At 35.3% G+C, this 23,877-nt stretch overlaps 1 protein-coding gene and 1 pseudogene across 4 annotated transcripts in view; one reads left to right on the forward strand and one right to left on the reverse strand.

Moving 5' to 3' along the window:
- The window catches only part of CACUL1 (CDK2 associated cullin domain 1), an 81,395-nt gene that overhangs the window by 49,441 nt on the left and 8,077 nt on the right, over window positions 1-23,877 (forward strand). For 2 of the 4 annotated variants that reach the window (XM_072805144.1, XM_072805145.1), the window contains exons 4-7: window positions 8,306-8,401; window positions 10,358-10,460; window positions 16,188-16,277; window positions 19,641-19,779. In XM_072805144.1, the coding sequence (XP_072661245.1) occupies window positions 8,306-8,401; window positions 10,358-10,460; window positions 16,188-16,277; window positions 19,641-19,779 (428 nt within the window). The remainder of the gene's footprint in view (window positions 1-8,305; window positions 8,402-10,357; window positions 10,461-16,187; window positions 16,278-19,640; window positions 19,780-23,877) is intronic. The other 2 variants (XM_072805146.1, XM_072805143.1) reach the window with 1 other exon arrangement.
- Window positions 2,051-2,430, reverse strand: LOC140620540 (U6 snRNA-associated Sm-like protein LSm3 pseudogene; annotated as a pseudogene).

A 23,877-nucleotide genomic window follows, 5' to 3' on the forward strand; every position in this document is an offset into this window, starting at 1 on the left:
TCTCTCTTAAGCAAGGAGTGGCGTCATCTTATGTTTAAATATAAGATTGTGTTGTTGCTAAAGCCATTCAGCACATTTTGCCACTCAACACGTTTGCACCACTGAAGTTCTAATCTGGATTAGAAGTATCCATGCAGACCCGGAAAGTAAAAACTGTGCAAGTTAAGCATAGTTTAAGTATCTCATGAGAAGGGGCAGAAATAGACAGTGGTGTGTCCAGATTTTTATTATGTTGTAGAAATATACTTGACTTGGCAGATGTTGATGATATTATAGCTGAATGATAAAAGCAGATTATAAAATAATGTAATCCTGTATTTGGTAAGATACACATACACAAGAACCGAAGAAAATGTTAATGGTAGTTATTTACTGATGTTGGTAGTTATTTACTGATGTTGGTAGTTATTTACTGATGATGCTTTTCTATAATAGTATTTTTGATCTTTTAAAAATATCAGTAAACATGTATTACTTTTGTAAAGATACAGGTTAGTAGCCTTGTTATGTTTTTTACTCTTCCTTCTCATCCTTCCTTCTGCCCTGTTTCATTTTAACATGCAAAAGTCATTTATTTGAAGACAATTAGGATGTTTTTGTGAACAAAAAAGCACATATTCCTAAAATTTTTTCATGTTTCATTTTGGTAGGATGGGGCTGGAGGCAGAGGTAGAAGAGGAGGTATATAAATCTGAAGTTGAGGAACTTGTTTGTATTTTACATCTTTTGTATTCATTCTGGTAGCCCCTAACCACATGTACGTATTCAAGTGAAAATGAAATAAACTCAGTTCCTTAGTTTCATTAAATACATTTTATGTGCTAAGTAGACCTACATGGTTAGTGGCTACCATATTGGACAGTGCAGATAGAGGACAGTTAGAGTGCAGAAAGTTCTGTTGGGCAGTATTGACCCAGATCATAGTATTTTCAAGTCTATGGCTAGAAAATTATTTAAATAAATCATGTTGTTATAAAATTAAATATGCATCTAATCAGAATAACTGCCCAATCTTCTTATCTAGCTTTCAGAATTAAGGATAACAAATTTGTTTTCCTTCCATTCTATGAAAGCTTGGCGTGGTATATCAAATCTGATCCTTACCTCCTTGCTCTAAGGAATATACTTAATAACTAAATATATATAATATGTATATGTTACATATTATATATATATATATATATAATGCTAGTCATATTAAGCAGGGTAGGTCTTCAAAATTAGGTGTCAAATTATTTTGTTTCTATGCAATGATCCATAAGGTTATCATCTAGTTCTTTATTTCACTTAAAAAATTTTTTAAAAAGCACTGTCTACAAAATAACATCTGTATGAAGTTATTAATTGCAGCATTATGATAACAGAGGATTAGCAACAAGCTATCAATTAACAAGCTTGGTTAAATAGTAAATTTCATTTTTTTAATTAAAAAATTTAATTTAAAGGAAAAAAAATATCAGAAATTGTCTGAGAAAACAGCAGAGCAAATGAATTCCTGAGGAAAGAGTTCTACATCCTGGTGATCACATTTATTGAAAGAGTTGGAAAAAAATTTAAATGCCCTTTAGCTTAAGAATTTTTGAATTATCTGCAAATCAACTCATTTCAGGAGTGGAAGAATCCTTGGTCATTTTCTTTTAAAGATATTATTTATTCATTCATGATAGAGAGAGAGAGAGAGGCAGAGACACCAGCAGAGGGAGAAGCAGGCTCCATGCCAGGAGCCCGATGCAGGACTCAATCCCAGGACTCCAGGATCAGGCCCTGGGCCAAAGGCGGCGCTAAACCGCTGAGCCGGGGGCAGCCCAGGTGACTCAGCGGTTTGGTGCCGCCTTCGGCCCAGGGCATGATCCTGGAGACCCGGGATCGAGTCCCACGTCGGGCTCCCTGTGTGGAGCCTGCTTTCTCTCTCTCTCTCTCTCTCTGTGTGTGTCTCATGAATAAATAAATAAAACCTTTAAAAAAAGAAAAAATAAAAATAAACCTCTGAGCCACACAGGGATCCCCCTTGGTCATTTCTTAATATCAAAATATATGCAAGTTTCTCTTTTGGATGTCTTCTACATTTAAAGAGGCAATCATACAAAATCTCCTATATTCCATACACAATAAATTCATTGTTTCAGCGAACTCTTAATGGAGAAGCAACTAGTACCCTACCATCTCTCCGGACAAAAAGCATCGGAATATTCCATTTTGTTGATTTATGTATCTCTTCATATGTTTCTTCATCAATTTCTATAGTAGTCACAGTTTCTTCCACATCTCCCAATATCATATATAAATGCTGATCATAAGCATGTAATCTGCCTCGAAGCTCTCAGTCATTTCTCATTTCACATAAATTCATTCATCCAGGCTAAGCCTGATGAGATCCAGGGGCTCTTCTACAGTGTTGATAGTTTGTTGCTGGTCCACTTCATCTGCCATTTTTCAAACCCTGCGCCCTTTCCCTAAATAGTACATTTCAAACTTTGGACTTAGAGGAACAGATTTCTTTCTTTCTTCTTTTTTAAAAATTTTATTTATTTATTCATGAGAGACACAGAAAGAGGCAGAGACACAGACAGAGGAAGAATCTCCATGCAGGGAGCCAGATATGGGGTTCGATCCCAGGACTCTGAGATCAGGCCCTGAGCCAAAGGCGAACACTCAACACTGAACCACCCAGGTGTTCCATAGGAACAGACTTCTTTTTTTTTTTTTAATATTTTATTTATTTATTAATGAGAGAGAGAGAGGCAGAGACACAGGCAGAGGGAGAAGCAGGCTCCGTGCAGGGAGCCCGATGCAGGACTCGATCCCAGATCTCCAGGATCAGGCCCTGGGCTGAAGGCGGCACTAAACCGCTGAGCTATCTGGGCTGCCCAGGAACAGACTTCTTAAAATGTGGTTTGAGGACCACCAGGATCACTGAAATCCATTCAGGGGGTTTGCAAAATTGAAACTTTCTTGTACTACTAAGATGTTATTTACCCTTTTCTGTGTGTTGATATTTGTTCTGACTGTTCACAAGGAATGGTAGGCAGACTGTTAATGCCTTTCCACAGATCTTCACTTCCACATATTTGCAGTAGAAAACAAAATCATTTTACTTAAGAATATCCTAGATGAAACAGTGAAAATTTTTATTTTTATTTCACCATTTTATTGTGACTTTGAGTATACTTTAAAAAATAATCTGTGTGAAGAAATTGGAAGCTATATACCAAAGTACAGTGATTGTTTTATGATATAGCACTTGTGTGGTTGTATGAGTTTTGAATTAAACTACCTGGGTTTTCTTTTCCCCTATAGAACATATAAAGGAGGTGAAGTGTGTAGGAAAGTGAGAAGTCCTCACTGGGTTTTTATTTGGAAGAATGGCTGACTGCTGACAAATTATGGTTATTTAACTAGACTTTGGTATTTGATATTTTCTCAGAAATGAAGCCTATCACTTCAAGGAAAGCAACTGACAGTATTTGTTGCCAATGATAAAATTCAAGCCTTGAAGTGAAAATTAGAATTTGGAAAGCCTGTATCTATTACCATGACCTCAATGGCTTCCCAGTACTTAAAAAGACTCTTCGGATAAAATAGGTGGTGATAGTAACAAATATAATTTTTTCTTCTTGATGTGTGGTGAAATATGTCAACATATGGAAAATGTATGCAACTCAGTATTTTACAATGACCAATTTCTGATGTTATAAAATGTATTAAAGGATCCATTCAAAGTAGAAGATAGACCAATAGGTTTTAATGTAGTGAGTACAGAGCTCTCATTGATAGTTTCAGACTTCTTGTTGCAACTAACCTTTAAGAAACTTGTTATGTTTCAAAGAAAAATATCCACAATTATCTGAAGAGGATATTAAAATACACCTTCTTTTTCTGCCTATATAACTGTGTGAGGCTAGATTTTCTTCATTTACTTCAACTAAAACAACATACCACAACTCATTCCATACAGTAGCAGATATGAGAATGTAGCAGTCTTCTATTAAGGCAGATGCTATTTTTCTTACCTTTTTGAGAAGATAGTTATTTACATATAACTAGCTTAAAAATATGTAAGAATTTTAACATTAAAATGTTAAAATGCACATTTTATCGTCATTTTAGAATAAATTAATACATATTTTTAAAACTCAGTTTGGATTTCTAATATAGTAAATGTTATTAGATATAACCCATATAATAAACAAAAGCTTTTTGGAATCAATAATCTTTAAGAGTTATAAAGAGCTCCTGAGACCAAAATGTTTGAGAACCACTAGAATAAAAGTCTCCAAGATCTATTGTTAGGAAAAGTATAGATTGGTGTGGTTTTATGCTAGCATTTGTGTGTAAAGGGATATAAATGGGGAGACTTATCTTCATGTATGTATGTAAAATTCTTCTGGAAGGATATAAAGGAATTAAGTGTTGGTTCAGCGAGGAAGGAATAAAGGTAAACTTTTTACTTCCTTTTGAATGCATTTGAATTTTAAACCAGATGAATGTATTACTCATTTAAACAAAAACAAGAAATTGAAGCATTTCCACCAGCTATGTTACAAATTTCAGGGAATCTAGCTTTGTTATGAAAAGTTGGAGCAAGTTTAGAGCAATGGGTATTTTTCTGGCACTTTTTCTTTTTCTTTTTCTTTCTTTCAAGAAGGAAATGAAGCTTGCTTATTTTAACGTAAAAAAATTCATTTAATGTCCAAGCCAAATACATTCATGTTGAAATAATATAAATCAAATACGTAGCAATTTCCCCAATGGGGCCCAGGGTATACTGAACTTAAGTTTTAAGGAGGAACAATTTGTTATTTTTTTTAATGGCAGTTATTTCTAGTTCCTCGTAAAGAGATTGGATTTATTTTAAAAGACTGTTATAATTTATAGTCCTGTCATTTAAAAGGTTTTGAGTAAGTGCTGCATGAAATGTAGAACTAAAAAGCTAAGTAAATGTTCTGACATTTGATTTAGTACAAAAAGTGCTTTTTAATACTCATAACCTTTGAGGCTTTGGGAATTCTTGAAAAGAATAACTAAGGAATTTAATTTTATTTATTCTCTCTTCCATTAAGTGTGCCTTTTGATCAATGTTCATACTTTTAACTTTTGAATAAAGTGTCCTTTTATGAAGAGGGAAAATTATTTTAATGCAAAAATTCTTCAGATTTTCTTTTTCTCATATAATACTTCTAAAATTTATTTCTTTGAATGCTGAAATATCATTTCCAGAGTTCTTTGCAGCAGTTTAGAAAAAGATACTACATGTGATTCTGTCCATTAGTTATAGTTAAAAGTTTGCCCACAATGTAGAACCATTTTCCCCAATTTCTTTCGTTAACAAAGAATGACTTTAATGATGTTAATAGGTTTTTCCAAAGTACTAGACAAATAGTTAATTCATAAGTTTACTTACCCTCAGTAGTTGCATGTGCATTTATAATGTTTGACATTTGTCAAAGCATATGCATATTATTTTCTTTGATTGTTGGCACATCTTGGAAGTAGTACAATTTTCCTATTTTATATTTATGGAAATTGAAATTCAGAGGGTTAAATGAATTGCCTAATGTCAATACAAGCTTGTTATATAATTTGAAAGCCGTTTAGATCGAAACAAGGCTAGGTTAGGTTAGATTTAGATTTAAGCAAATTTAGATTTAAGCAGGACTTTTCCTTGCAAAGAAATGCATTTATGTGTACATGCTGTGTTCCAGGTTCTGCGGTCTGCTCTGGAGGTATAAAGATAAGATACAAGTCTTGCTCTCCAGGGCTTGAAGTTTAGTGGCAGAGACCACCTAGTGCGAAAAGTGAAGAAGTGGAATGGTGCCCTAGCTGAGGGCCGTATATCTCATACACAGTTTTGAGGAAGTGACACATAATTTTGAAGAGTGAATAGAAGTTAGCCAGGGTGACTGATTAGGGGGTGATGATAAAGGCATTCGGAAGAAAAGAGTTGAGGGGATCTAAAACAGCACACCAAACTGTTCATAGTGCCATGGGTGTGCTATGCTGGGCTGCATGTGAGAAGAACAGGATATGAAAACAGACAGCATGACCTAAATTTTTCTAAAGGTTACAGGGTGCTAAAATGGAATGTACTGTAAATAGATGGAAGGACTCAGATTGACCAAGGTTTGAGTCTTAGTCCTTGGGCTTATATGCTGTGGCACTGTAGACTCTTTTGAGCCCTAATAGCCTCATATGTAGAATGGAAATTACATTCAATTTGCAGGTAATTAGGAGAACTATGAAAAATAAAGGTAAAGGACTTAGTATGTGCAAATTTCTCAATATGTAATAATGGAAGATGAATTAGAAGGACAGGGGATCCCTGGGTGGCGCAGCGGTTTGGCGCCTGCCTTTGGCCCAGGGCGTGATCCTGGAGACCCGGGATCGAATCCCACATCGGGCTCCCGGTGCATGGAGCCTGCTTCTCCCTCTGCCTGTGTCTCTGCCTCTCTCTCTTTCTCTCTGTGTGACTATCATAAATAAATAAAAATTAAAAAAAAATAAAATAAAAAAAAAATAAAAAAAAAAAAAAAAAAAAAGAATTAGAAGGACAGTTCACTACACATATTCTAATATCTAAGTAGAACTGAAAAAAATATGAATTAAATCTTATTTTAAAAATAATATTGGGACATTTGGACATTTCTAAAACAGGTTAGCTGAAGTGGTTTTATAATTTCATTGTTAGGAATCTCTCAGTGTGACATTTCCTTGGTTTCCTTGTTTGAAAGTAAGACTTTCTGTACAGGGTATGGTTATCAGGTAATGAGACTGCCATGGGTTGGAATCACTTTCATTTGCATGATGGTTTGTGCCATGCCCATCTCCCAAATTCTGTGGCCCTGGAATGAATTCTTACCTGGAAGACTTGAATCTATCCTCTTTAACTCTAATCTTAGACATATGACTTGTCCAGTTGTGTGTTTCTTCAGTATTAAAGTAGTGCCTAATTAATTTAGCTTTAGAGAATAAAATGAAGTAGTAGATGGATGTGCTTTCATAAAACACAGTGCCTTAGTCTGCTGGGGCTGCCATAACAAAGTGCCACAGACTCTGGGTAGTTTAAACAACAGAAATTTACTTCTCCCTGTTCTCAAGGGCTGGGGAGTCTACGATTAAGGTAGCAGCTGATTTGGTCTCTGATGAGAACTCTTCCTGGCTTGTAGACAGCTACGGGCTTGCCGTCTACTCACATGGCCTTTCCTCTGAGTGTGCTAGGGGGTGAGTTAGGATGGAGGGAAAGAGAGAAGAGAAGAGGAGGGATAGTGAACTGCCTGGTCTCAATTTTTATGACACTAGTTGCAAAGGATCAGGGCTTCACTCTTACGACTTCATTTATTTAGCCTTAATTGCTTCCTTACTCCAAAGACAGCCACACTGGTTTGGGCTTCAGCATGTGAATTTGGAATTTAGCCTATAACACACAGTAAAACTGGAAGTGTTCTTTTGATGGCTTTATGATTTGAATTTTTGGTAACAATGAGTTAAAAGCCGGACATGTATTATGTTTATTTTATTGTTCTCCAGAGCTACAGATGTATGTGAACCATTTAAGTCCCTACTTTCTGGCTAATTGGTTAGCTATAGAAGTGGCTTACAACTAAGTTGATAGAGAACTCAGAACATTACTGTGCCTAAGGTAATTATAAAAATTCAACATCCATTCTAATAGTATATTAAGCCTATACCATTTCCTGGAGGTTTTTTTTTTTCTTTCTTTTTCTTCTTCTTCTTGGCCCAAATCTAGTTTGGTTCCTATAGGAAATGTCCATAGTTAAGTGATAATTTTTAAACTCATTTATCTTAGTAAATACAACTTGTGAACTTTTTACCAATTAACCAAGCAAGCCTTTTAACTAACATGGTAAAGTTACACAGTTTTTAATTAAAAAAAAATTTTTTTTAAAGATTTTATTTATTTATTCATGAGAGACACAGAGAGAGTCAGAGGAATAGGTAGAGGGAGAAGCAGGCTCCCTGCAGGGAGCCTGATGTGGGACTTGATCTCAGGACCCTGAATCATGCCCTGAGCCGAAGGCAGATGCTCAACCACTGAGCCACCCAGGCATCCCAAGTTACAGTTTTTAAAGACCGCTAAACCAAACCTTAGTTTTGCATAGCAGAATTTGGAACAAAGATAGAAGTGTTAAATGACTTTCAGAATATAAGCTTTCTCCTTTTCTTTATTGTGAATTTCAATAAGAATTTTAACTCAGACTTCTGAGTCTGTTTGCATTTTAGATTGTGGTGAATGGAAGGTCTTTACCTTGGTTTCCCAGAATGATTACATTTATGTTCTTTCTCACAGGCCAGCCCTCCAGATCTCTATATTGAAAGATTTAATATAGCTCTTGGACAGTATATGGGAGCATTGCAGAGCATTGTGCCTCTTTTCATATATATGGTAAGTTAGAGCTGTTTTCCCTTTCCAAATATCTCAGTTTATTGATCTAAGTACAGATAGATCCAGTTAATAAGCATGTTCTGTTTATCTTTTCTATGTATTGTGTTAAAAATGAAAATTAATCTATTTCAGTAATGTTTGTGTTGACATAGAATTGTTTACCCTTTTACTGTTTAAAAATTCCATAAATAACACTGCTGAATAGACAATTAGGCATTATTAATCAGTACTCAGCATTTGTTTTATTTCTGCCATATGGAAGATACTGTGCTTGGAAAATAAAATACAAGAAAGAAATCTTGTCCTCAGAAAGTAGAGAGTTAAGATGTCTATCTAAAAACATGGTATATGATAAATGCCAAATAAATCATTACATAAAAAAAATAGAACAAAATTTTCTTCCATTATGATGATCTCTTTCATTTGGAGAAATATGCCACGAGTATAATTTATGGACTATTCACTTTGTTGATTAGCCCCTTCTCTCTCCTAAGAAGGCAGGGGCCCTTAGCAAACATTATCCCAATTCCTGTTTATTAGATTAGGAAATGGGATGTTTGGTTGATCCTACATTCTTTAGCATAAAGATTTCTATATGTGGAATACTAATCTTCAAAATGATTTATTCTCCATAAAGTAAACTTTGCTGAAAAGACAAAACAGAACATTGAAAGAAATCTGTACTATCAGCAGGGGACTGTTACTTAAATCATTTGTGGGAAATATTTACAGTAGAAAAATAAGCAGTTAAAGGTAATGACATGTACATATGTTTAGAGAGAAATCTTCTCCAAATACATTAGGTGAAAAAGCAAAATGCAAAGCAATATGTGATATTTCTTCATAGCAAGTGTTTTTTTTTTTCTTTATTAGGGGGAAAAAAGGCATATCCATATACATGCCAGCAGCATTTTAGAAAGATATAAAAGTTTTCCCAGCCGAATGGGACTTTTAGGAATGCAACAGAGGGTCTGCTGTGGGAGACTGGTTTTTATTGAATGGTTTTATTTTGTTGCTATGTGCATGTTATTTTTATAATTTTCACAATGTGTTAAAGAATTAAGAGAATCAGTGAATAACTTGTTAACGTTGTTTTTATTTTCCACATCTATACATTGAGTTAACATTTAAACATGAACAAAATCTTGACTTGCCAGTCATTCTGATAGGGATGCTTTTGGCTACAAAAAACAGAACCCCTATTCAAAGTGATTTAAGTAAATAGGGAAAAGTATTAATCTCTTGTAATAAAACCCCACAAACACGGCAGTCTCTAGTGTTGGTTGAATCCCATGGTTCAATAGTGTTACTAGGAACTCAGGTTCTTTCTTGTCTCCTTGATGTACACAACATCAGTTTTATCTTGTTCTCATGGCCATGAGTATTAAGATTTTTTGCACTGAAGCTTAGGCTTCTCTCAATCTGATTGCTCTATGTTGGGTCATGTGTCTGCTTTTGAACCAAAGACCATTCCTAAGAATGCTATAAGCTGAATAACTTAGACTAATCAGTGAAGTGGATTGTATGTTGAGTCAACCAGTGCATGTCTACTGCCTGCTCTCAGCCTAGATTATTGATAAATGGAGTACCTTTTATTAGCGTTTCCTGTTGTTGCTTTTTGATGGTGATGTAGTCTTTTTAAAGGGCGTATTATGTGCCTGTCACACAGTGTGGTCCATTGGCCTCTACATTTCTGTTTAGTTAATGTTGAGTGTCTTCCTTTGTTCTTTTGGAGGTGTATGGTTCATAGCATTTTATCTTTATGTGCTTTAAGCCCATGCCAGAAAGACAGAACTGATAGTAGCAGAGCTTTTGTTTTTTGATACTGAGTTTTTATGTTTTAATTGATACCTTTATGAATTGTTTCCTAAAGTAATTTATTTTTTAAGTGCTTCAGCTCATTAAATCATTTCCCCCTAATTTAAGCACTAAAAAATAATTTATTTTCTTTTTCAGAATAAGTTTTACATCGAAACCAAGCTTAACAGAGACCTAAAAGATGACCTTATAAAGCTGTTTACGGAACATGTTGCAGAAAAGCACATTTACAGCCTAATGCGTAAGTAATTCAACCCTTGGGGATGAGATAACTAGCAATGATCTTTTTGATTTTTGATCAGAGAATTCATGTACAGTCCAGTGTTGACATCTTCTGAATCATATAGTAAGAGGTGTTGAATTCCAGTTCTCTAGAAACCCAGAGGAATTGAAAATGTGACTTGAAGTCCCCCAGAGAGCTGGGAGCAACTTAGCCAGGTCATAGGACAATGCCTTTATATCTGGCCTGATACTTCCTTTTTTTCCTCCATGACAATGGGGGAAATATTATTAAGGGATTCACCCCTAACTTTGTTACTGGTAATTCTAGAAGGAGTACAATGTTGTATCTTTGAAATGGTAGCACAGAACTCTCTGATTTTTACTCTCTGGTGTAAAATCCCTTCTCTTTTCTGACTATCATTTATTAACTATGTCTTAGGCAAGCTTCTCAGCCTCAGGAGTTTTTTTCTATGAATTGGGATTTGTAAAAGGTTTAACATAGTAACGTAGATTTGTAAGTAAGCAGATAAAAATTCAGTTAGTTTTTCTTTTCCCATTATTCTTGGGCCCTCTACCCCCCTCATTTATCCTACCTTTCCTAAAAGAGTATACCTCTCTAGTGGAGTTAGGAAGTCCCTACAACCTAATGTCTCACTCAAGCATCTTTTAAAAGTTCATATTTTATGTGACATATCATTGAAGTTATTTTTTAGAATTTGGCACATACTTGAATTTATATTTTTATTTATTTTTTGCTTTTCTAATTGTCATAATTAGTTTCTACCACAGTGAACTTTTACCAGAATTTACAGAAGAATTGTTCTAAGCTTGACCATAAACTTTTTTTTATTTTTGAGTTTAAATTAAGAGAAGGAATTATTAAACATTGGTCCAGTATTTTAAAAAGGCCAAGTTTTCAAATAATGTGGTAGATGAAGGTAATGTTTATTTCATCATTATCTTCCCAACAGATTTTTTTTTTTCAAGATTTTATTTATTCATGAGAGACACAGAGGGAGAGGCAGGGTTCCTGCAGGGAGCCCAGTACAGGACTTGATCCCAGGACCCCAGGATCACACCCTGAACTGAAGGCAGACAGACATTCAACCACTGAGCCACCCAGGCATCCGCATTAAGGATTTTAAAATCAGAATAGAGACCAAAATCTTGGGAGCATGACTTTTTTAATAAAAGCTGGACAGATATTTATAAACATCTTTAAACATAATCTCATGAGATTTTCCAGCTGTTAATAACCTCTTAAGTATTATCTCTGATGTTGACATGGTCTTTGCTTTCATTGTAAGATAGAACACAGCATTTTGAAGTCTTCCCTATTAAAATTCTTTAGAGGAATGACACAATTTCTCTAAAGTACAAAAGCTTTAATTTTCTCTGTGAATATGTTTTTATATTTGTCATTAATTTGGAAATCAGTTTTATTGGGCATATGCAAAGAGAATATTCAAAGAGAATATAGTAGTCCAAATCTGGCAAGAGAAATCTCTCTTCTGATCCATGTGAGCTTTCCATAGATTCATGGTCATTTTATGAGATCACACCCTGTGAAGTCTCCATATAAAGGCCTCTCCACATAAAGTCAGGAAAAAAATGAATTTTTTTTTCCTTTTAAACCTTGATTTAATTTGTACTTTATTTTCTTAAAAAAAGTAATCCTCTTCTTGTTTATTACATAGTTTGATTTTCACTCAAAAATATACTTAAAGGTAGATACACCTTTCTCTTCCATGTAAACTGTTAAGTTCTTTAAGCTTTTTAATTTTTTTTTTTTTTTTGGAGTAGGCTCCACTCCCAGCATGGAGCCCAATGCAGGGCTTGAACTCATGACCCCAAGATCAAGACCTGAGCTGAGATCAAGAGTTGGACACGACTGAGCCACAGGCACTCCAAAACTTTTGTAAATTGTATAAAACTGAGCCTATCGCATATTTACTGAGCAATTACCAGGCAATCCTTTAAAGTAAGAGATTCAGACAGTGACCCCTGGCTTCATTGGTTTGGCCTCTGTAACAAGGGATATTCTTAAGTGTTTAGTAATGCTATGTAGATGGTCTTCAAGAAGATTTTTAAAAAATACATATATTCACTGCTTATTATGTTAGTGGGACCTGTTCTAGATACTTTACGGATACTAACATTTATTTCTCATAACTCTAAGGTATAGTAATCATTACTTCCATTTTAAAGATGGAGAAGTTGAGGCATAAAAAGATTAATATTAATTAAATTGGAAAAACACAGCTTATGAAGAATTGATTTCTTGTCTCTAGTTGTGCATTTTCCTATACTTGTCCCTCCCTCATGCCAACAAAACAACTACACTCCAAATCTGTATTCTAAATTCTGATCAGTTAATTTCCTTTTGTGGCTTTAGATACACTTGAAAATGCTGGTGTTTCATTTTATTATTAACTCTATTAAACTACCCCAAAACATAGTTTTCTTTTCTTTTTTTAAAAAGATTTATTTATTTTTTCATGAGAGACACAGAGAGAGAGAGAGGCAGAGACACAGACACAGGAAGAGGGGGGAGAAGCAGGCTCCATGCAGGGAGCCTGATGCGGAATTCGATCCCGGGACTCCAGGACCACGCCCTGGGCCAAAGGCAGGCGCTAAACCGCTGACCCACCAAGGGATCCCCAAAACATAGTTTTTTTTTATAAAGTCTTTCATTTTGCTCACAGATCTGCAATCTGGGCAGGGCTTGGTAGGTAGGGCACTTTATCTCCTCTGTACTCTGCATTGGTGGATGTGATTCACCCAGGGGTTGGGGACTTTGAAGATGACTTACTTGTATGACTAGCGAGTTATAGTGGCTGCAGTTTTTCCTCTCTTGTGTTTCACTCAGAGCAAGTGTCCCAAGGTAGAGGAAATGGAGTCAGCCAGTTCTTTAAGTCCTCGGCCTGGAAACTGGCAGTGTCACTTTTACTGTGTTCTGTTAGGCAGGTAGTTCTAGAGCTCAGATTCCAGGTGAGTGGATGTGGACACACCTCTCCATGGGAGGCCTTCTGAAAGAATTTAGGGACCTGGTTTTACAACAAAGCAAAATGAACACCCTCTCTGGTAAATACCCTGTTTTTTTTTTTTGTTTTGTTTTTTGTTTTTAATGCCCTGTTTTAAGAATTGTTTTGTGAATGAAGACAGTGACTTCTTGCTGCAAATAAAAGCTGTTTTCTGCCATCTTTCTGTATACATGTGCTTACAAAATAAAACGGCTTCTACTTTTGGCTGGTAGTAAAATTGTTTTCCTTTGAAAGTAATTTTTACTTTGCATTAAACTTTGAAAACAGAAATATTAGGATCTCCATTAGCCAGGGCATCTGTAGTATTTCTATATTGATGATTCAGAATAAATATGACAAAATGGGCCAGTTAATGGTAGAAGTTTCTTGAGAAAATGTAATATATTGAGTTGTAGTAGAAGATTTATATTATACTTTGACAGAGGGCTTTAAAAACTTCTGCGATTATCAGTTATTATCCTTAGATTCTGCCTTTTAGTTCAGACCCTTGTAGTTTGAACTTCTTGGAAGTCAAAAATATTTTTAATTTTAGTTTTGATTTTAAGAATTCTCAAATTAAAACAGAAGAGAAGGTCTTTGGTAAGTTGATAACTCTGAGGAGTAATTGAAAGAGTTGAGGAACTTGGTTCTGGTTCCAGTTCAGCTATTAAGAAGCTGTGTGACTTTTAGGACAGCACTTAATCTCTCTAGACTGCAATGTCATGAACTGTAAAGAAAGAGATTAGTCCTGGAAGTTCACTAAAGCCCTATTCTAGTTTTAAAACTGTTAACTTAAAATTGACAGTCAGTGGAATTGTTGGAGGATCCTTTTTTTTTTTTTTTTTTTAATTATGTGATTTTGGGGAGAAAACTGTTACACTAAGATGACACCTTACTGGTACCTGTTACATATACGATCTGTATTTCAGTGATGGCATGGTAAACTAGAAAGAATATAGAATTTAGAGTGAAACACAGGTTCTCAGACCTCTCTGCTACTTGATAGCTCTGTAACTTTGGATGAATTATGCAGTGTTTTTAATTTTCTTTTTAGCCTCAGTTTCCTTATCTGTTAAAAAAAAAAGTAGATGATAATTAAGCTTGTGAGAAAGTAAATCCTAAGTCAAGTTTATGAGAATTATACTTGTAAAGTACATAGCACCTATTAAATCCTCAAGAAATAATTTTCTTCCTGGTCTCAAGCTGCTGTCTTACCCCACCCCCAGATTCTCTTCTTTTTCCTTAAAAGAAGAAACCAACTAGAAAATCTCCTAAACACTATTCTCCTAAAAATAATTTAGGTGGAGAAGATTTTAGTGAACTGTTAGACCTTCTCAATTCTGTAGTTATTTGTTATTGAATGTAATTCTTTTTATGAATACAAATTAATTTTAATGTATTTTATGTATAATTTAATCTGTGAATGCATCATTTTTTCATTTACAAATATATATTTGATTACATATTAAATGTGTGATTGAATGTGAAGTTTTAGTGGAAATAAAGCTTACGAAGGCCAAAACAATTGGTCAAAAAGTAGAAAAATGAATTAATAGAAATAGAGCCTACGTGTGTGGCACATGTTGAAATTAGAGGTAACCTTGATTTGAAGAGACTCCCATACCCTAAAATTTAAAATTGCAATTTTTAAACATTACATTCTAAAACATGATTTTCTGTAGTGCTTAACATTTGTCATCCTTAAAATTTATCTGTGCCATTCAGAGTTATTACTGTCTACTGCTGATATAATCAGAAGGATACACTTGAACAATACACCTCTGGCTTTCATCATATAAATTCAAATGTAACTCCCATTTTACGTTTGAAAACTATAAAATCATTGCTGGCCAAGTGAGGAGGCGTTTTCATTTTCGAAAAGGCAAAGAAGCCTGGCTTAGAATAAAATTATGCTAAGTCTTACGGGTTTGGGGGGTGGTAAATTGCAGGTGGTCTTTGAGAGAGAAAGTAAAAATGAACTCTTTGGAATTAGTGTTATCTGTTGTATCCACTAAGATGATGAAATACATTCATATCTGTTAATGATGTTATCTAGAGGAATTATTCCTATTTATTTAAAAATGTTTTAATAAAATTTTTGTTGGAGAGGATAACCTAAAAGAAAGCTGTGACTCTTGGTGTGGTCAGTTGGGGTCACGTGGTTGTGAGAGTCAGTAAAGTGAGGAAGAGCCAGACAACGTCTTGCCTTTACATTTAGGAAGGAAGAAGTATGTGTAGCTGTAGCATTTGGGAATGTGAGTTTCTGACACCTATTGCAGTTACTTAAATTACCAATAATGTGTGTTTCAGAAAAATCCCAAGGGGTTCAAATATGGTGATTTGGGGAAAGAGAAATGATTGGGGATTTAGAGAACATTTTATTTTCCAAATGTAAATCTTCTGACTCATGAACTTAATGGGAAGCACTTTCACTCACTTGCTAAGTATAACACTGCTTTCCAAAAGCTTATTTTCAGAACCTCCATGAATTGAATTATCTCCATTAGTGCTCCAACAGACCTGCATATATTTGCTTGTTAGATTGAGCTTTAGTGCATTGGATTTTTTAAAAAAATTCTTAGGGTATAGACTTGGTTAGTCCTTTGGGACTGTTCTGTTCTTGGACGTGTTTGCCTCTTGTCTTTGGAAGAAATAATAATAGAGAAACCTTGACAATCAGTGTGTTCTGTCACTTTATAACCCATTTTCTCTTCTTCTTTCAGCTTTACTTTTAGAAGCCCAGTCAACACCATTTCAGGTCACACCTTCAACTATGGCAAATATTGTGAAAGGCCTGTACACTCTCAGACCAGGTAAACAGTCATCATTTCTTTTGGGCTTGGACTTACTTGTTTATGACAGCTCCAGGCTTATCCAAGAGGGCAGTGTTTCCGTATGTGTTTTTTGAGACCTAATGGCAATTGGATTTGTTAGAACAAAAAAAATTGAGTAGATACTACACTCATCATTGTCAAATATAAACTCCAGACTCACCCGGAATTCTTTCTGTATTTTGAAAACTAACTAGTTTAGGAAATACAAGAAATAATTGGTAGCAGACATTTAGGATAAAATTGAATCTCATGTCTAGTGTTAATTAATCTCTGTCCTTTTTGCTGTGGAGTTTCTCCTTCATCTATACCCAACACTCCAGATACACATAGACATATATTGCCATGACTACATCTTCCTAGGCCTGTTTTGTAACTGGCAAGGCATCGAGAAGTGTTGGAAAAATTAGTCATTTTATAAGTATATTGTGAGGAGGAGAATAGCAGAGCCAAAAATCAAAGATTACTACATTTAAAGGCATGATTTGTAAATTATCTTAATGTATCTGTCTTAGAATTTAAAAAAGCCATTGTGAATTTAAAGGAAAGTACCTTCTTTCCCAGGCTACTTTAAGCAGTTAGGGTCTTCTAGAATATCCAGATGTAATGTTAACTTGAATATGCATCAGGTCTTCCTCTCTTCTTCATAACTTCATAAACAAGTTTTTCTTAGTAATTACCTATATAAATAGCAAAAATATTTTATTACACGTGTCCAATAAACTGATGTTTCTAGTTTCTCACAGTTTTGCGTTCATTTTACTAAATGTGATGAAAATGGCTCATGAATTTTTAAGTGCTAGGTTGTGAATGATCTTATTTTTTAATTTTGGAAGGCATCCAAGTACAGTATGACAAATTTCTAAATTCTGTCTCCCAAGTAGGTGGCTTTATCAGCTCAAGTAGGCAGCTTTATCAGCTCTGGTTTTTATCATAAATAACAAAATTGCAGAATAAAACTAATCACTAAAGGTAGAAAAACTTACAGATACATATTTATCCAAATGCTGTTTTATCCAGATTTAAGCTCTTGTAATAGGATTCTTACTACTTGTGAGAATTCTGTATTTGAGAGTTGTCCTTTTGAAAAGGAGAATTTTATCAGAGACTAACCTTTTGCTGCCCTAGGCATTTTCTGAGGTACTATTAAACATATTTTGACATTTACGTGTCTTGCTAGTACCCATTGTGTTCCTGGTTTGTTAAAGTAGTTTTATTCACCTGACAGATAAAGGTTAGAATATTATAAAAGTTGAATTTTAAATGTAAAAGTTGTGTTCATTGCAGTGGTTCTCAAGTGCTGGTCTTTGTATAATGAACGCATCTGAATCACCCAGGAAAGTTTTTAAAACTAATTCCTGGGCCCTAATCCTTGGAGATTCTTATGACTATTAGGATTTTTGGTGTGTTTCCGTCTGATCTTATCTTTAGAAGCTTAATTTAGAAACAGTGCCAGCTGTCCCATCCTGCCCTTCTTTGTTTAATACACACACTTTTCTTTGATTTCTTCATCTTTATTTTATTTTATTTTTTATTTTTTTTTCTTCTTCATCTTTATTTTAATGATTGCCTGGAGTTTCGTAAAATGGCAGATCAGTTTGACTCCTGCCACCTCTCACTGACAGATCAGTGGTTCTCCAGGACACTGAATGGAGACTCTAAAGGTACATTTGAATTGAGTTGGAAGGAGGGACACTATTGAGAACAGTTTGCCTTGAGTTTATACAAGACGTGAGTGGATTGGCTCTGGTATTTTTTTTTGTGTGGTACTTGTTTTTTTGTTGTTTTGTTTTGGTCATGTCTAACTTTTCTGTTGGACATTTTTTATTTAACCGATGACCCAACATTGCACAGCATTAAACATGTTTTTTTTTTTTTTCCAGATTTAGAATTATTTACTCAAATTTTAAAGTGAGTTCACTGGATTAAATCTAGATTGACATTTTATGGTTTTTGATTCATACAACTAAGACGTTTTCCAAAAGGGAAAATTTGAAAGGGTAGGATTAAAACAATCGAAAATGGGTAACAATGCTAAATTAGGACCAGCAACAGGGAAGTAGAGTGCTAGTTTTAGCATGCCCTTGATACAGGTGGGTGTTATTTATATTTAATGTTCATGGAATAAGGGGAAGAGAGTGTTTATTTTACCTTGAGTTCTGAATATTAAGGCTATTATTCTGGTTTTTTTCTTATATATTATTAGTCCTGTCTTTCACTCATTTATAAAGTGGTCTTACTGATTTATAAAAATGCTTTATAAAAAGGGTACTGACTCATCTATGTCACATATGATGCCTATGTTTTCCTTCATCTTCTCTTTGCCTTTTTTTGTTTTGATAGCTGAATGTTTATTTTTCTGTAGTATTCTCTTGATATTTTATCTTTTTCTTAATAGTTAGATAACCATTTTGATTCTCTTTTAATACAGTAGATATTTAATTTGCTATAATTTAATGTGGGCCAAAATAGGTTTTTATTTCAAAAAAACTGGTTATCTTTCAGCCCACTTATTACATGTTCAAACCTCATTCCCCATTTTTGTGGTACTTCTTCTGTATGTCTGCTTATTGACCTGTACTATTATGTATTCTTGAGTCAGTATACATGTATACATATGTGTATGTCTGTTTGTTTTTGTTTTTTGTAATGAAGTAAAGTTGATAAGCAATGTTATATTGGTTTCAGGTGTACAACATTGATTAGACAGTTCTGTCTGTATTACTCAGTCCTCACCACAATCAGCGTAGCTGCCATCTGTCACCATACTACTTTATTACAATATTATTTACTGTTTTCTGTGCTGTACTTTTCATCTCTGTGACTGTTTTAGAAGTGGAAGTGTGTACTTCTTAATCCCCTTTATCTATTTGGCTTATTCCTCCTCCGATCTCCCATCTGGCAACTACTAGTTCTCTGTATTTAAGAGTCGTTTTGTTTGTTTGTTTTATTTAATTAATGCTTATTGGGGCTCGTATTTCCACCAAGTCCTTGCCTCTTAAGTACCATCCGACTCAGAATTCTTTGGTTATCTCACTCATGTGTTTTCCCTCCCATATTTAGAATTTTCAGTAGGTCCGTTCACCAATTTTCAAGGGATTTTCATAAAGTTTTGTTAAATCAGCAAAATGTAAAAATATCTGCTTTCTTTGTACTATAAATTCTTTTTTAGAAAGGATATTTAACCTGTTTATATTCCTTATAAGAATGGAATTGCACTAATTCCCCCCCCCCCATTTTAAGTTTGGTTTAATATTTATTCTTTCTGTGAATAAAAGAAAACTTTCCCTTTTTCATTTATTTTGTCTTTATGATTTCCTTAATGAATCTTTTCCTTCCCTCCAGAGTGGGTTCAGATGGCTCCAACTCTGTTTTCTAAATTTATTCCAAACATTCTCCCTCCGGCGGTGGAATCTGAACTTTCTGAATATGCTGCTGAAGATCAGAAACTTCAAAGAGAACTTATACAGAATGGTTTTACGAGGCAAGCTTTTTATCCCCCCCCCCCCCCTTTTTGACAAAATATGTCCATTTCCTTAGTCCAGGGGTTAGGGCCAGGGTTCTTAGAATGGGAAAGAGCCACCAGGCAATCAAGGTGATGCTGCTGGGGGAGGTGGTTAGCTGCCTGTCTTTGGAAATGGTGAAGCTAGAATTTGGTTTTAATGGAAGCTGCTCTTCACTAAAAATGGATTTGGAAGAAAGGAGTTCTCATTGGGTGGTTAGTTAGGCTGGGAAGTCTACAAGCACTCTTCCAGTTGTGATCCTCTACATTAGTTCTCAATGTTTGGGAAAAGATTGGTGAAATTTTATGGTTAGTTATAATGTACTTTTATGACTGATCTTATTAGCAAATGACTAGTTGATGACTAAACTAGTAAAGCAGCTTTTTGATTCTGTTTTTCATATTTCTACTTTTGCCCCAAATTCTACTTATTTCTTCTTAAAAAAGTAGACTATCTCTTTAGATATGTTCAGAAAATTTGCCTTGCTTGCTTGGTTTTGACTGTGTGTGTGTGTGTGTGTGTGTATTTGGCTGACTTTTCTAAAATTTGCAATTCGGTATCCTAGCTGTATCCCAGAAAATCTTGCAAAGTATATATTTTCTTTTCTTTTTTTTTAAAAAAGATTTTATTTATTCATTTATTTATGAGAGACACAAAGAGAGAGAGAGGCAGAGACACAGGCAGAGGGAGAAGCAGGCTCCATGCAGGGAGCCCGACATGGGACTTGATCCCGGGTCTCCAGGATCACGCCCTAGGCCGAAGGTGGCGCTAAACCACTGAGCCACTTGTGCTGCCCACAAAGTGTATATTTTCAACTGAAATAGATTATGCTATGGGAAAACACCCAATTGTGTCACCAAATCATTGAAGGATGCAGTAAGGCCTTTTATTTTCATAATCCTTACTCTTAGCGCTTTTACATATCTTCTCTTATTTGAATTCCTTACATTAAAGGAAGAAAGTTATGGAAAGTTTAGACACCTGAGTTTCTCCCTGAGGTATCACAAATAGTAGGCTGAACATTGACTTGCTTATCTGACTAGGGCTGTGGATGAACAATCTCTTTTATAGGTTCTGAGGTCAAGCTAAATCTCAGAGTATCAGTCTTGAGCAAGATCGTTTTTTATTGTCTCTAGTCTCAGCCCAGGTCAAGAAAGAAAGCAGAAAATCTCTTCTCTGCAGCCTTACGCCTTGGTATTTATTCCCATTTTGTCCTGGTGCCATCCGTATTCCTGTAAGAATGGGGGCACTGAGTAGTCCACGGGTCATTTACCTACTCACTGGCAGCTCACATGGGAAAGACTCACGGAAGCTGTGTAGGTCCATCTAGTAGGCCTGACTTTCTTGGGTCAAGTTAAGGGAAGGCAAAGCCATAGAAAATACTGGAAAGTAGGCAGCTGATTATTCTCCCTGAAGCCCAGTGTTAGGTGTTCTCTGATATTAATTGCAGTATTTCTAATAGCAGAATTACTTTCATTCCAGACTGAGGCAGTTTAATGCCATAGTAATTTTACTTATTTCTGAAGTGCTGTTACATTCATGTGGTTCAAAAGTCATGATATAGAAAGTATACATTATGATTCTTTTCACTGCTGCTTTTTCATAGAAAGATACAAGCAGATACAATATATGTTCTTACTTGTACTCCTTCCTTACTCATTCTATTGTGTAGATAGAACTTTTTTTAACCAGTCCCCTGTGGATTGGCAACTTGAATTATTTCCTATCCTGCTGTGACAGAGAATGCTGGGATAAATACCCTGTAGGTGCATAATTTTGTACCCCTTGCAGGTCTGTCTAGAGAGTAAATTCCCATAAGTGAGATTGTTGAGTCAAGAGTAAATGTAGTTGTAACTTTGATTAATGTCACCAAATTGCTCTTCTACAGGGCATTATGCCAATTTGCACATCCAGTAGCAGTTTGGAAGTCCTCTCCATGGCCTTGCTGTAAGAGAATGTTACGCTTGTAGATTTTCACTGGTCTGGCAGGTGAAAAATAATTTCTCAGAGTTGTTTTAATTTGCATTTCTTTTACTATGAATGAGGCTGAGAATATTATCAGCTTTGTATTTCTTTTTCTGTAAACTGCCTGTTTATGCCCTTTGCTCACTTTTCTGTTTGTTAGCCTTTTTTTTTCTTGAATTCTAGCCTTTTCTCTTGAATTTTCTAGCTGTGTCTGTGGTGAGAGATTGATTCTCTGGCCAAGATAAGATAGTTAATTTTCTCAGTTTGTCTATGACTTTGTTTATGGTTGTTTTTTTGTTTTATTTTAAGTCATGGAGAAGTTTTTTATTTTTGTGTAACTTTATCAGATTTTTTTCTTTAGGGCTTAAGGATTTTGAATTATAGTTAAAAGTTTTTTCTTAATTAAATGCAAAATAATTTGAGTATACCTTTTATGGCTTTCTCTAGGCTTACCATAATGAAGTCTTTTATGCTTTTATTCATGTTTTTATTTGAATGTTTGCTTTTAATTTTAGAAGTGGGTTTATTGATGCCTTTAAAAAGTAAGCAGCCTTCCGAAAACTTATTTCTGTGAGGCAATATATGAAGATAGCTCTTGTGGATTTTTCTGAACACCTTGAATTCACCTTCCAGAACAGTGTGGAACTGTGTAAACATATCCAGAGATATTTTCCTAACCCTAATTTTGGAACTGGAAGAAGAGAACAGAGTGCAGGGCTGCATAGTGTATAGTAGTTCTTAAAATTTGCTTGGGATGAATGAGTAACTGACTCCATAAATAGGCTCGTGGAACATTGATACATGGCACCCTTCTGCCAAGGCCAGGTTGGTCATATTCAGGGAAGTACCTTGGATTTTTGGTGTAAATTGGAATTCTCTCGCTGGAATTCTTTCATACAACTTCTGCCTGAAATTTAAACATTAGTATTCCTAGAGGTGATAAGGTTAAACTGTTTTTTTTTTTTAAAGATTTTATTTATTTATTCATAGACACAGAGAGAGAGAGAGAGGCAGAGACACAGGCAGAGGGAGAAGCAGGCTCCATGCAGGGAGCCTGATGTGGGACTTGATCCCTGGTCTCCAGGATCACACCCCAGACTGCAGGCGGCGCCAAACCGCTGTGCCACCGGGGCTGCCCTAAACTGTTTTATTGTATAAATCAAAATGGGCCATTTCTAGAATTTCTGAGTTAACAACATATTATACATTCACTGTGAGGATTAAAGTCTGTCGCACAAATTATTTAGGCGGGTACTTTGCACATTGTTGGTCCTGCCTTACCTGACATTCTAGGACTTAGTCCATTCCACTGCTGAGCTGGCCCAGAACTGTCAGAAAGGATGTGCACACACCATGTACTTAGCAGCCAAGAGAAAGTTGCCTGCACTTCCAGCTCTTGTGTAAGGGCCTTCCGTATTCGGCACTGCCAGACTTGATGCTGTCTTGATTATTTGACCAGGATTGTTTTGGAAGAAATGGTGCCCACTGATGCAGAAAACCATGAGAATATAGTACAGGCTATCTAACAAGAATTCTGTTATTGGCTCTCCCAATTGAGCATTTTATGGTTTATGTCTAACCAGTCACATGATTCCTGTTTAGCTTGGCAGACTGGTTTTTTTCATTTAAGACTGTGTTCTGTTTACGTGGTATAGTCCTGAAAGGTAGCACCCAGCTTTGATGTAGATGGCACCGAATGTCTTCAGAGTGTTTTGAAATGATGTGAATGTTGTCAATTATATCCTTAGTTGCGGTTAATGGGCATTTGTCATTTGAACTGAAGTTTATGTGCAACATCTTTAGGTACATGGAAATATACTTACTTCTAAGCTAGAATTAACATATAAGCTAAAAGCAGTATTTTGTTATCAGTTACATGTGTAATTCAATTGATTATTGGAGGGCGGGGGAGTGCAAGTTGGTGTCTGAGATTACATTATGGAGGAAAGCTTGTTTGGGAACTTCTAACATGCATGCCCTCAGATGGAACATTCTCTTTCAAACCAGCCTATGGGCCTCTTCAAAGCTTGTACCAAATAGCTTTTAAAGGCAAGTATTTTGCAGGGTAATTGCTACTTGGATTTCTGGAACAAAATAGAACTTTATAGGGATAT

This window comes from Canis lupus, chromosome 29 (genome assembly GCF_048164855.1).
Source record: "Canis lupus baileyi chromosome 29, mCanLup2.hap1, whole genome shotgun sequence".
In the NCBI taxonomy this organism is placed as follows: domain Eukaryota; kingdom Metazoa; phylum Chordata; class Mammalia; order Carnivora; family Canidae; genus Canis; species Canis lupus.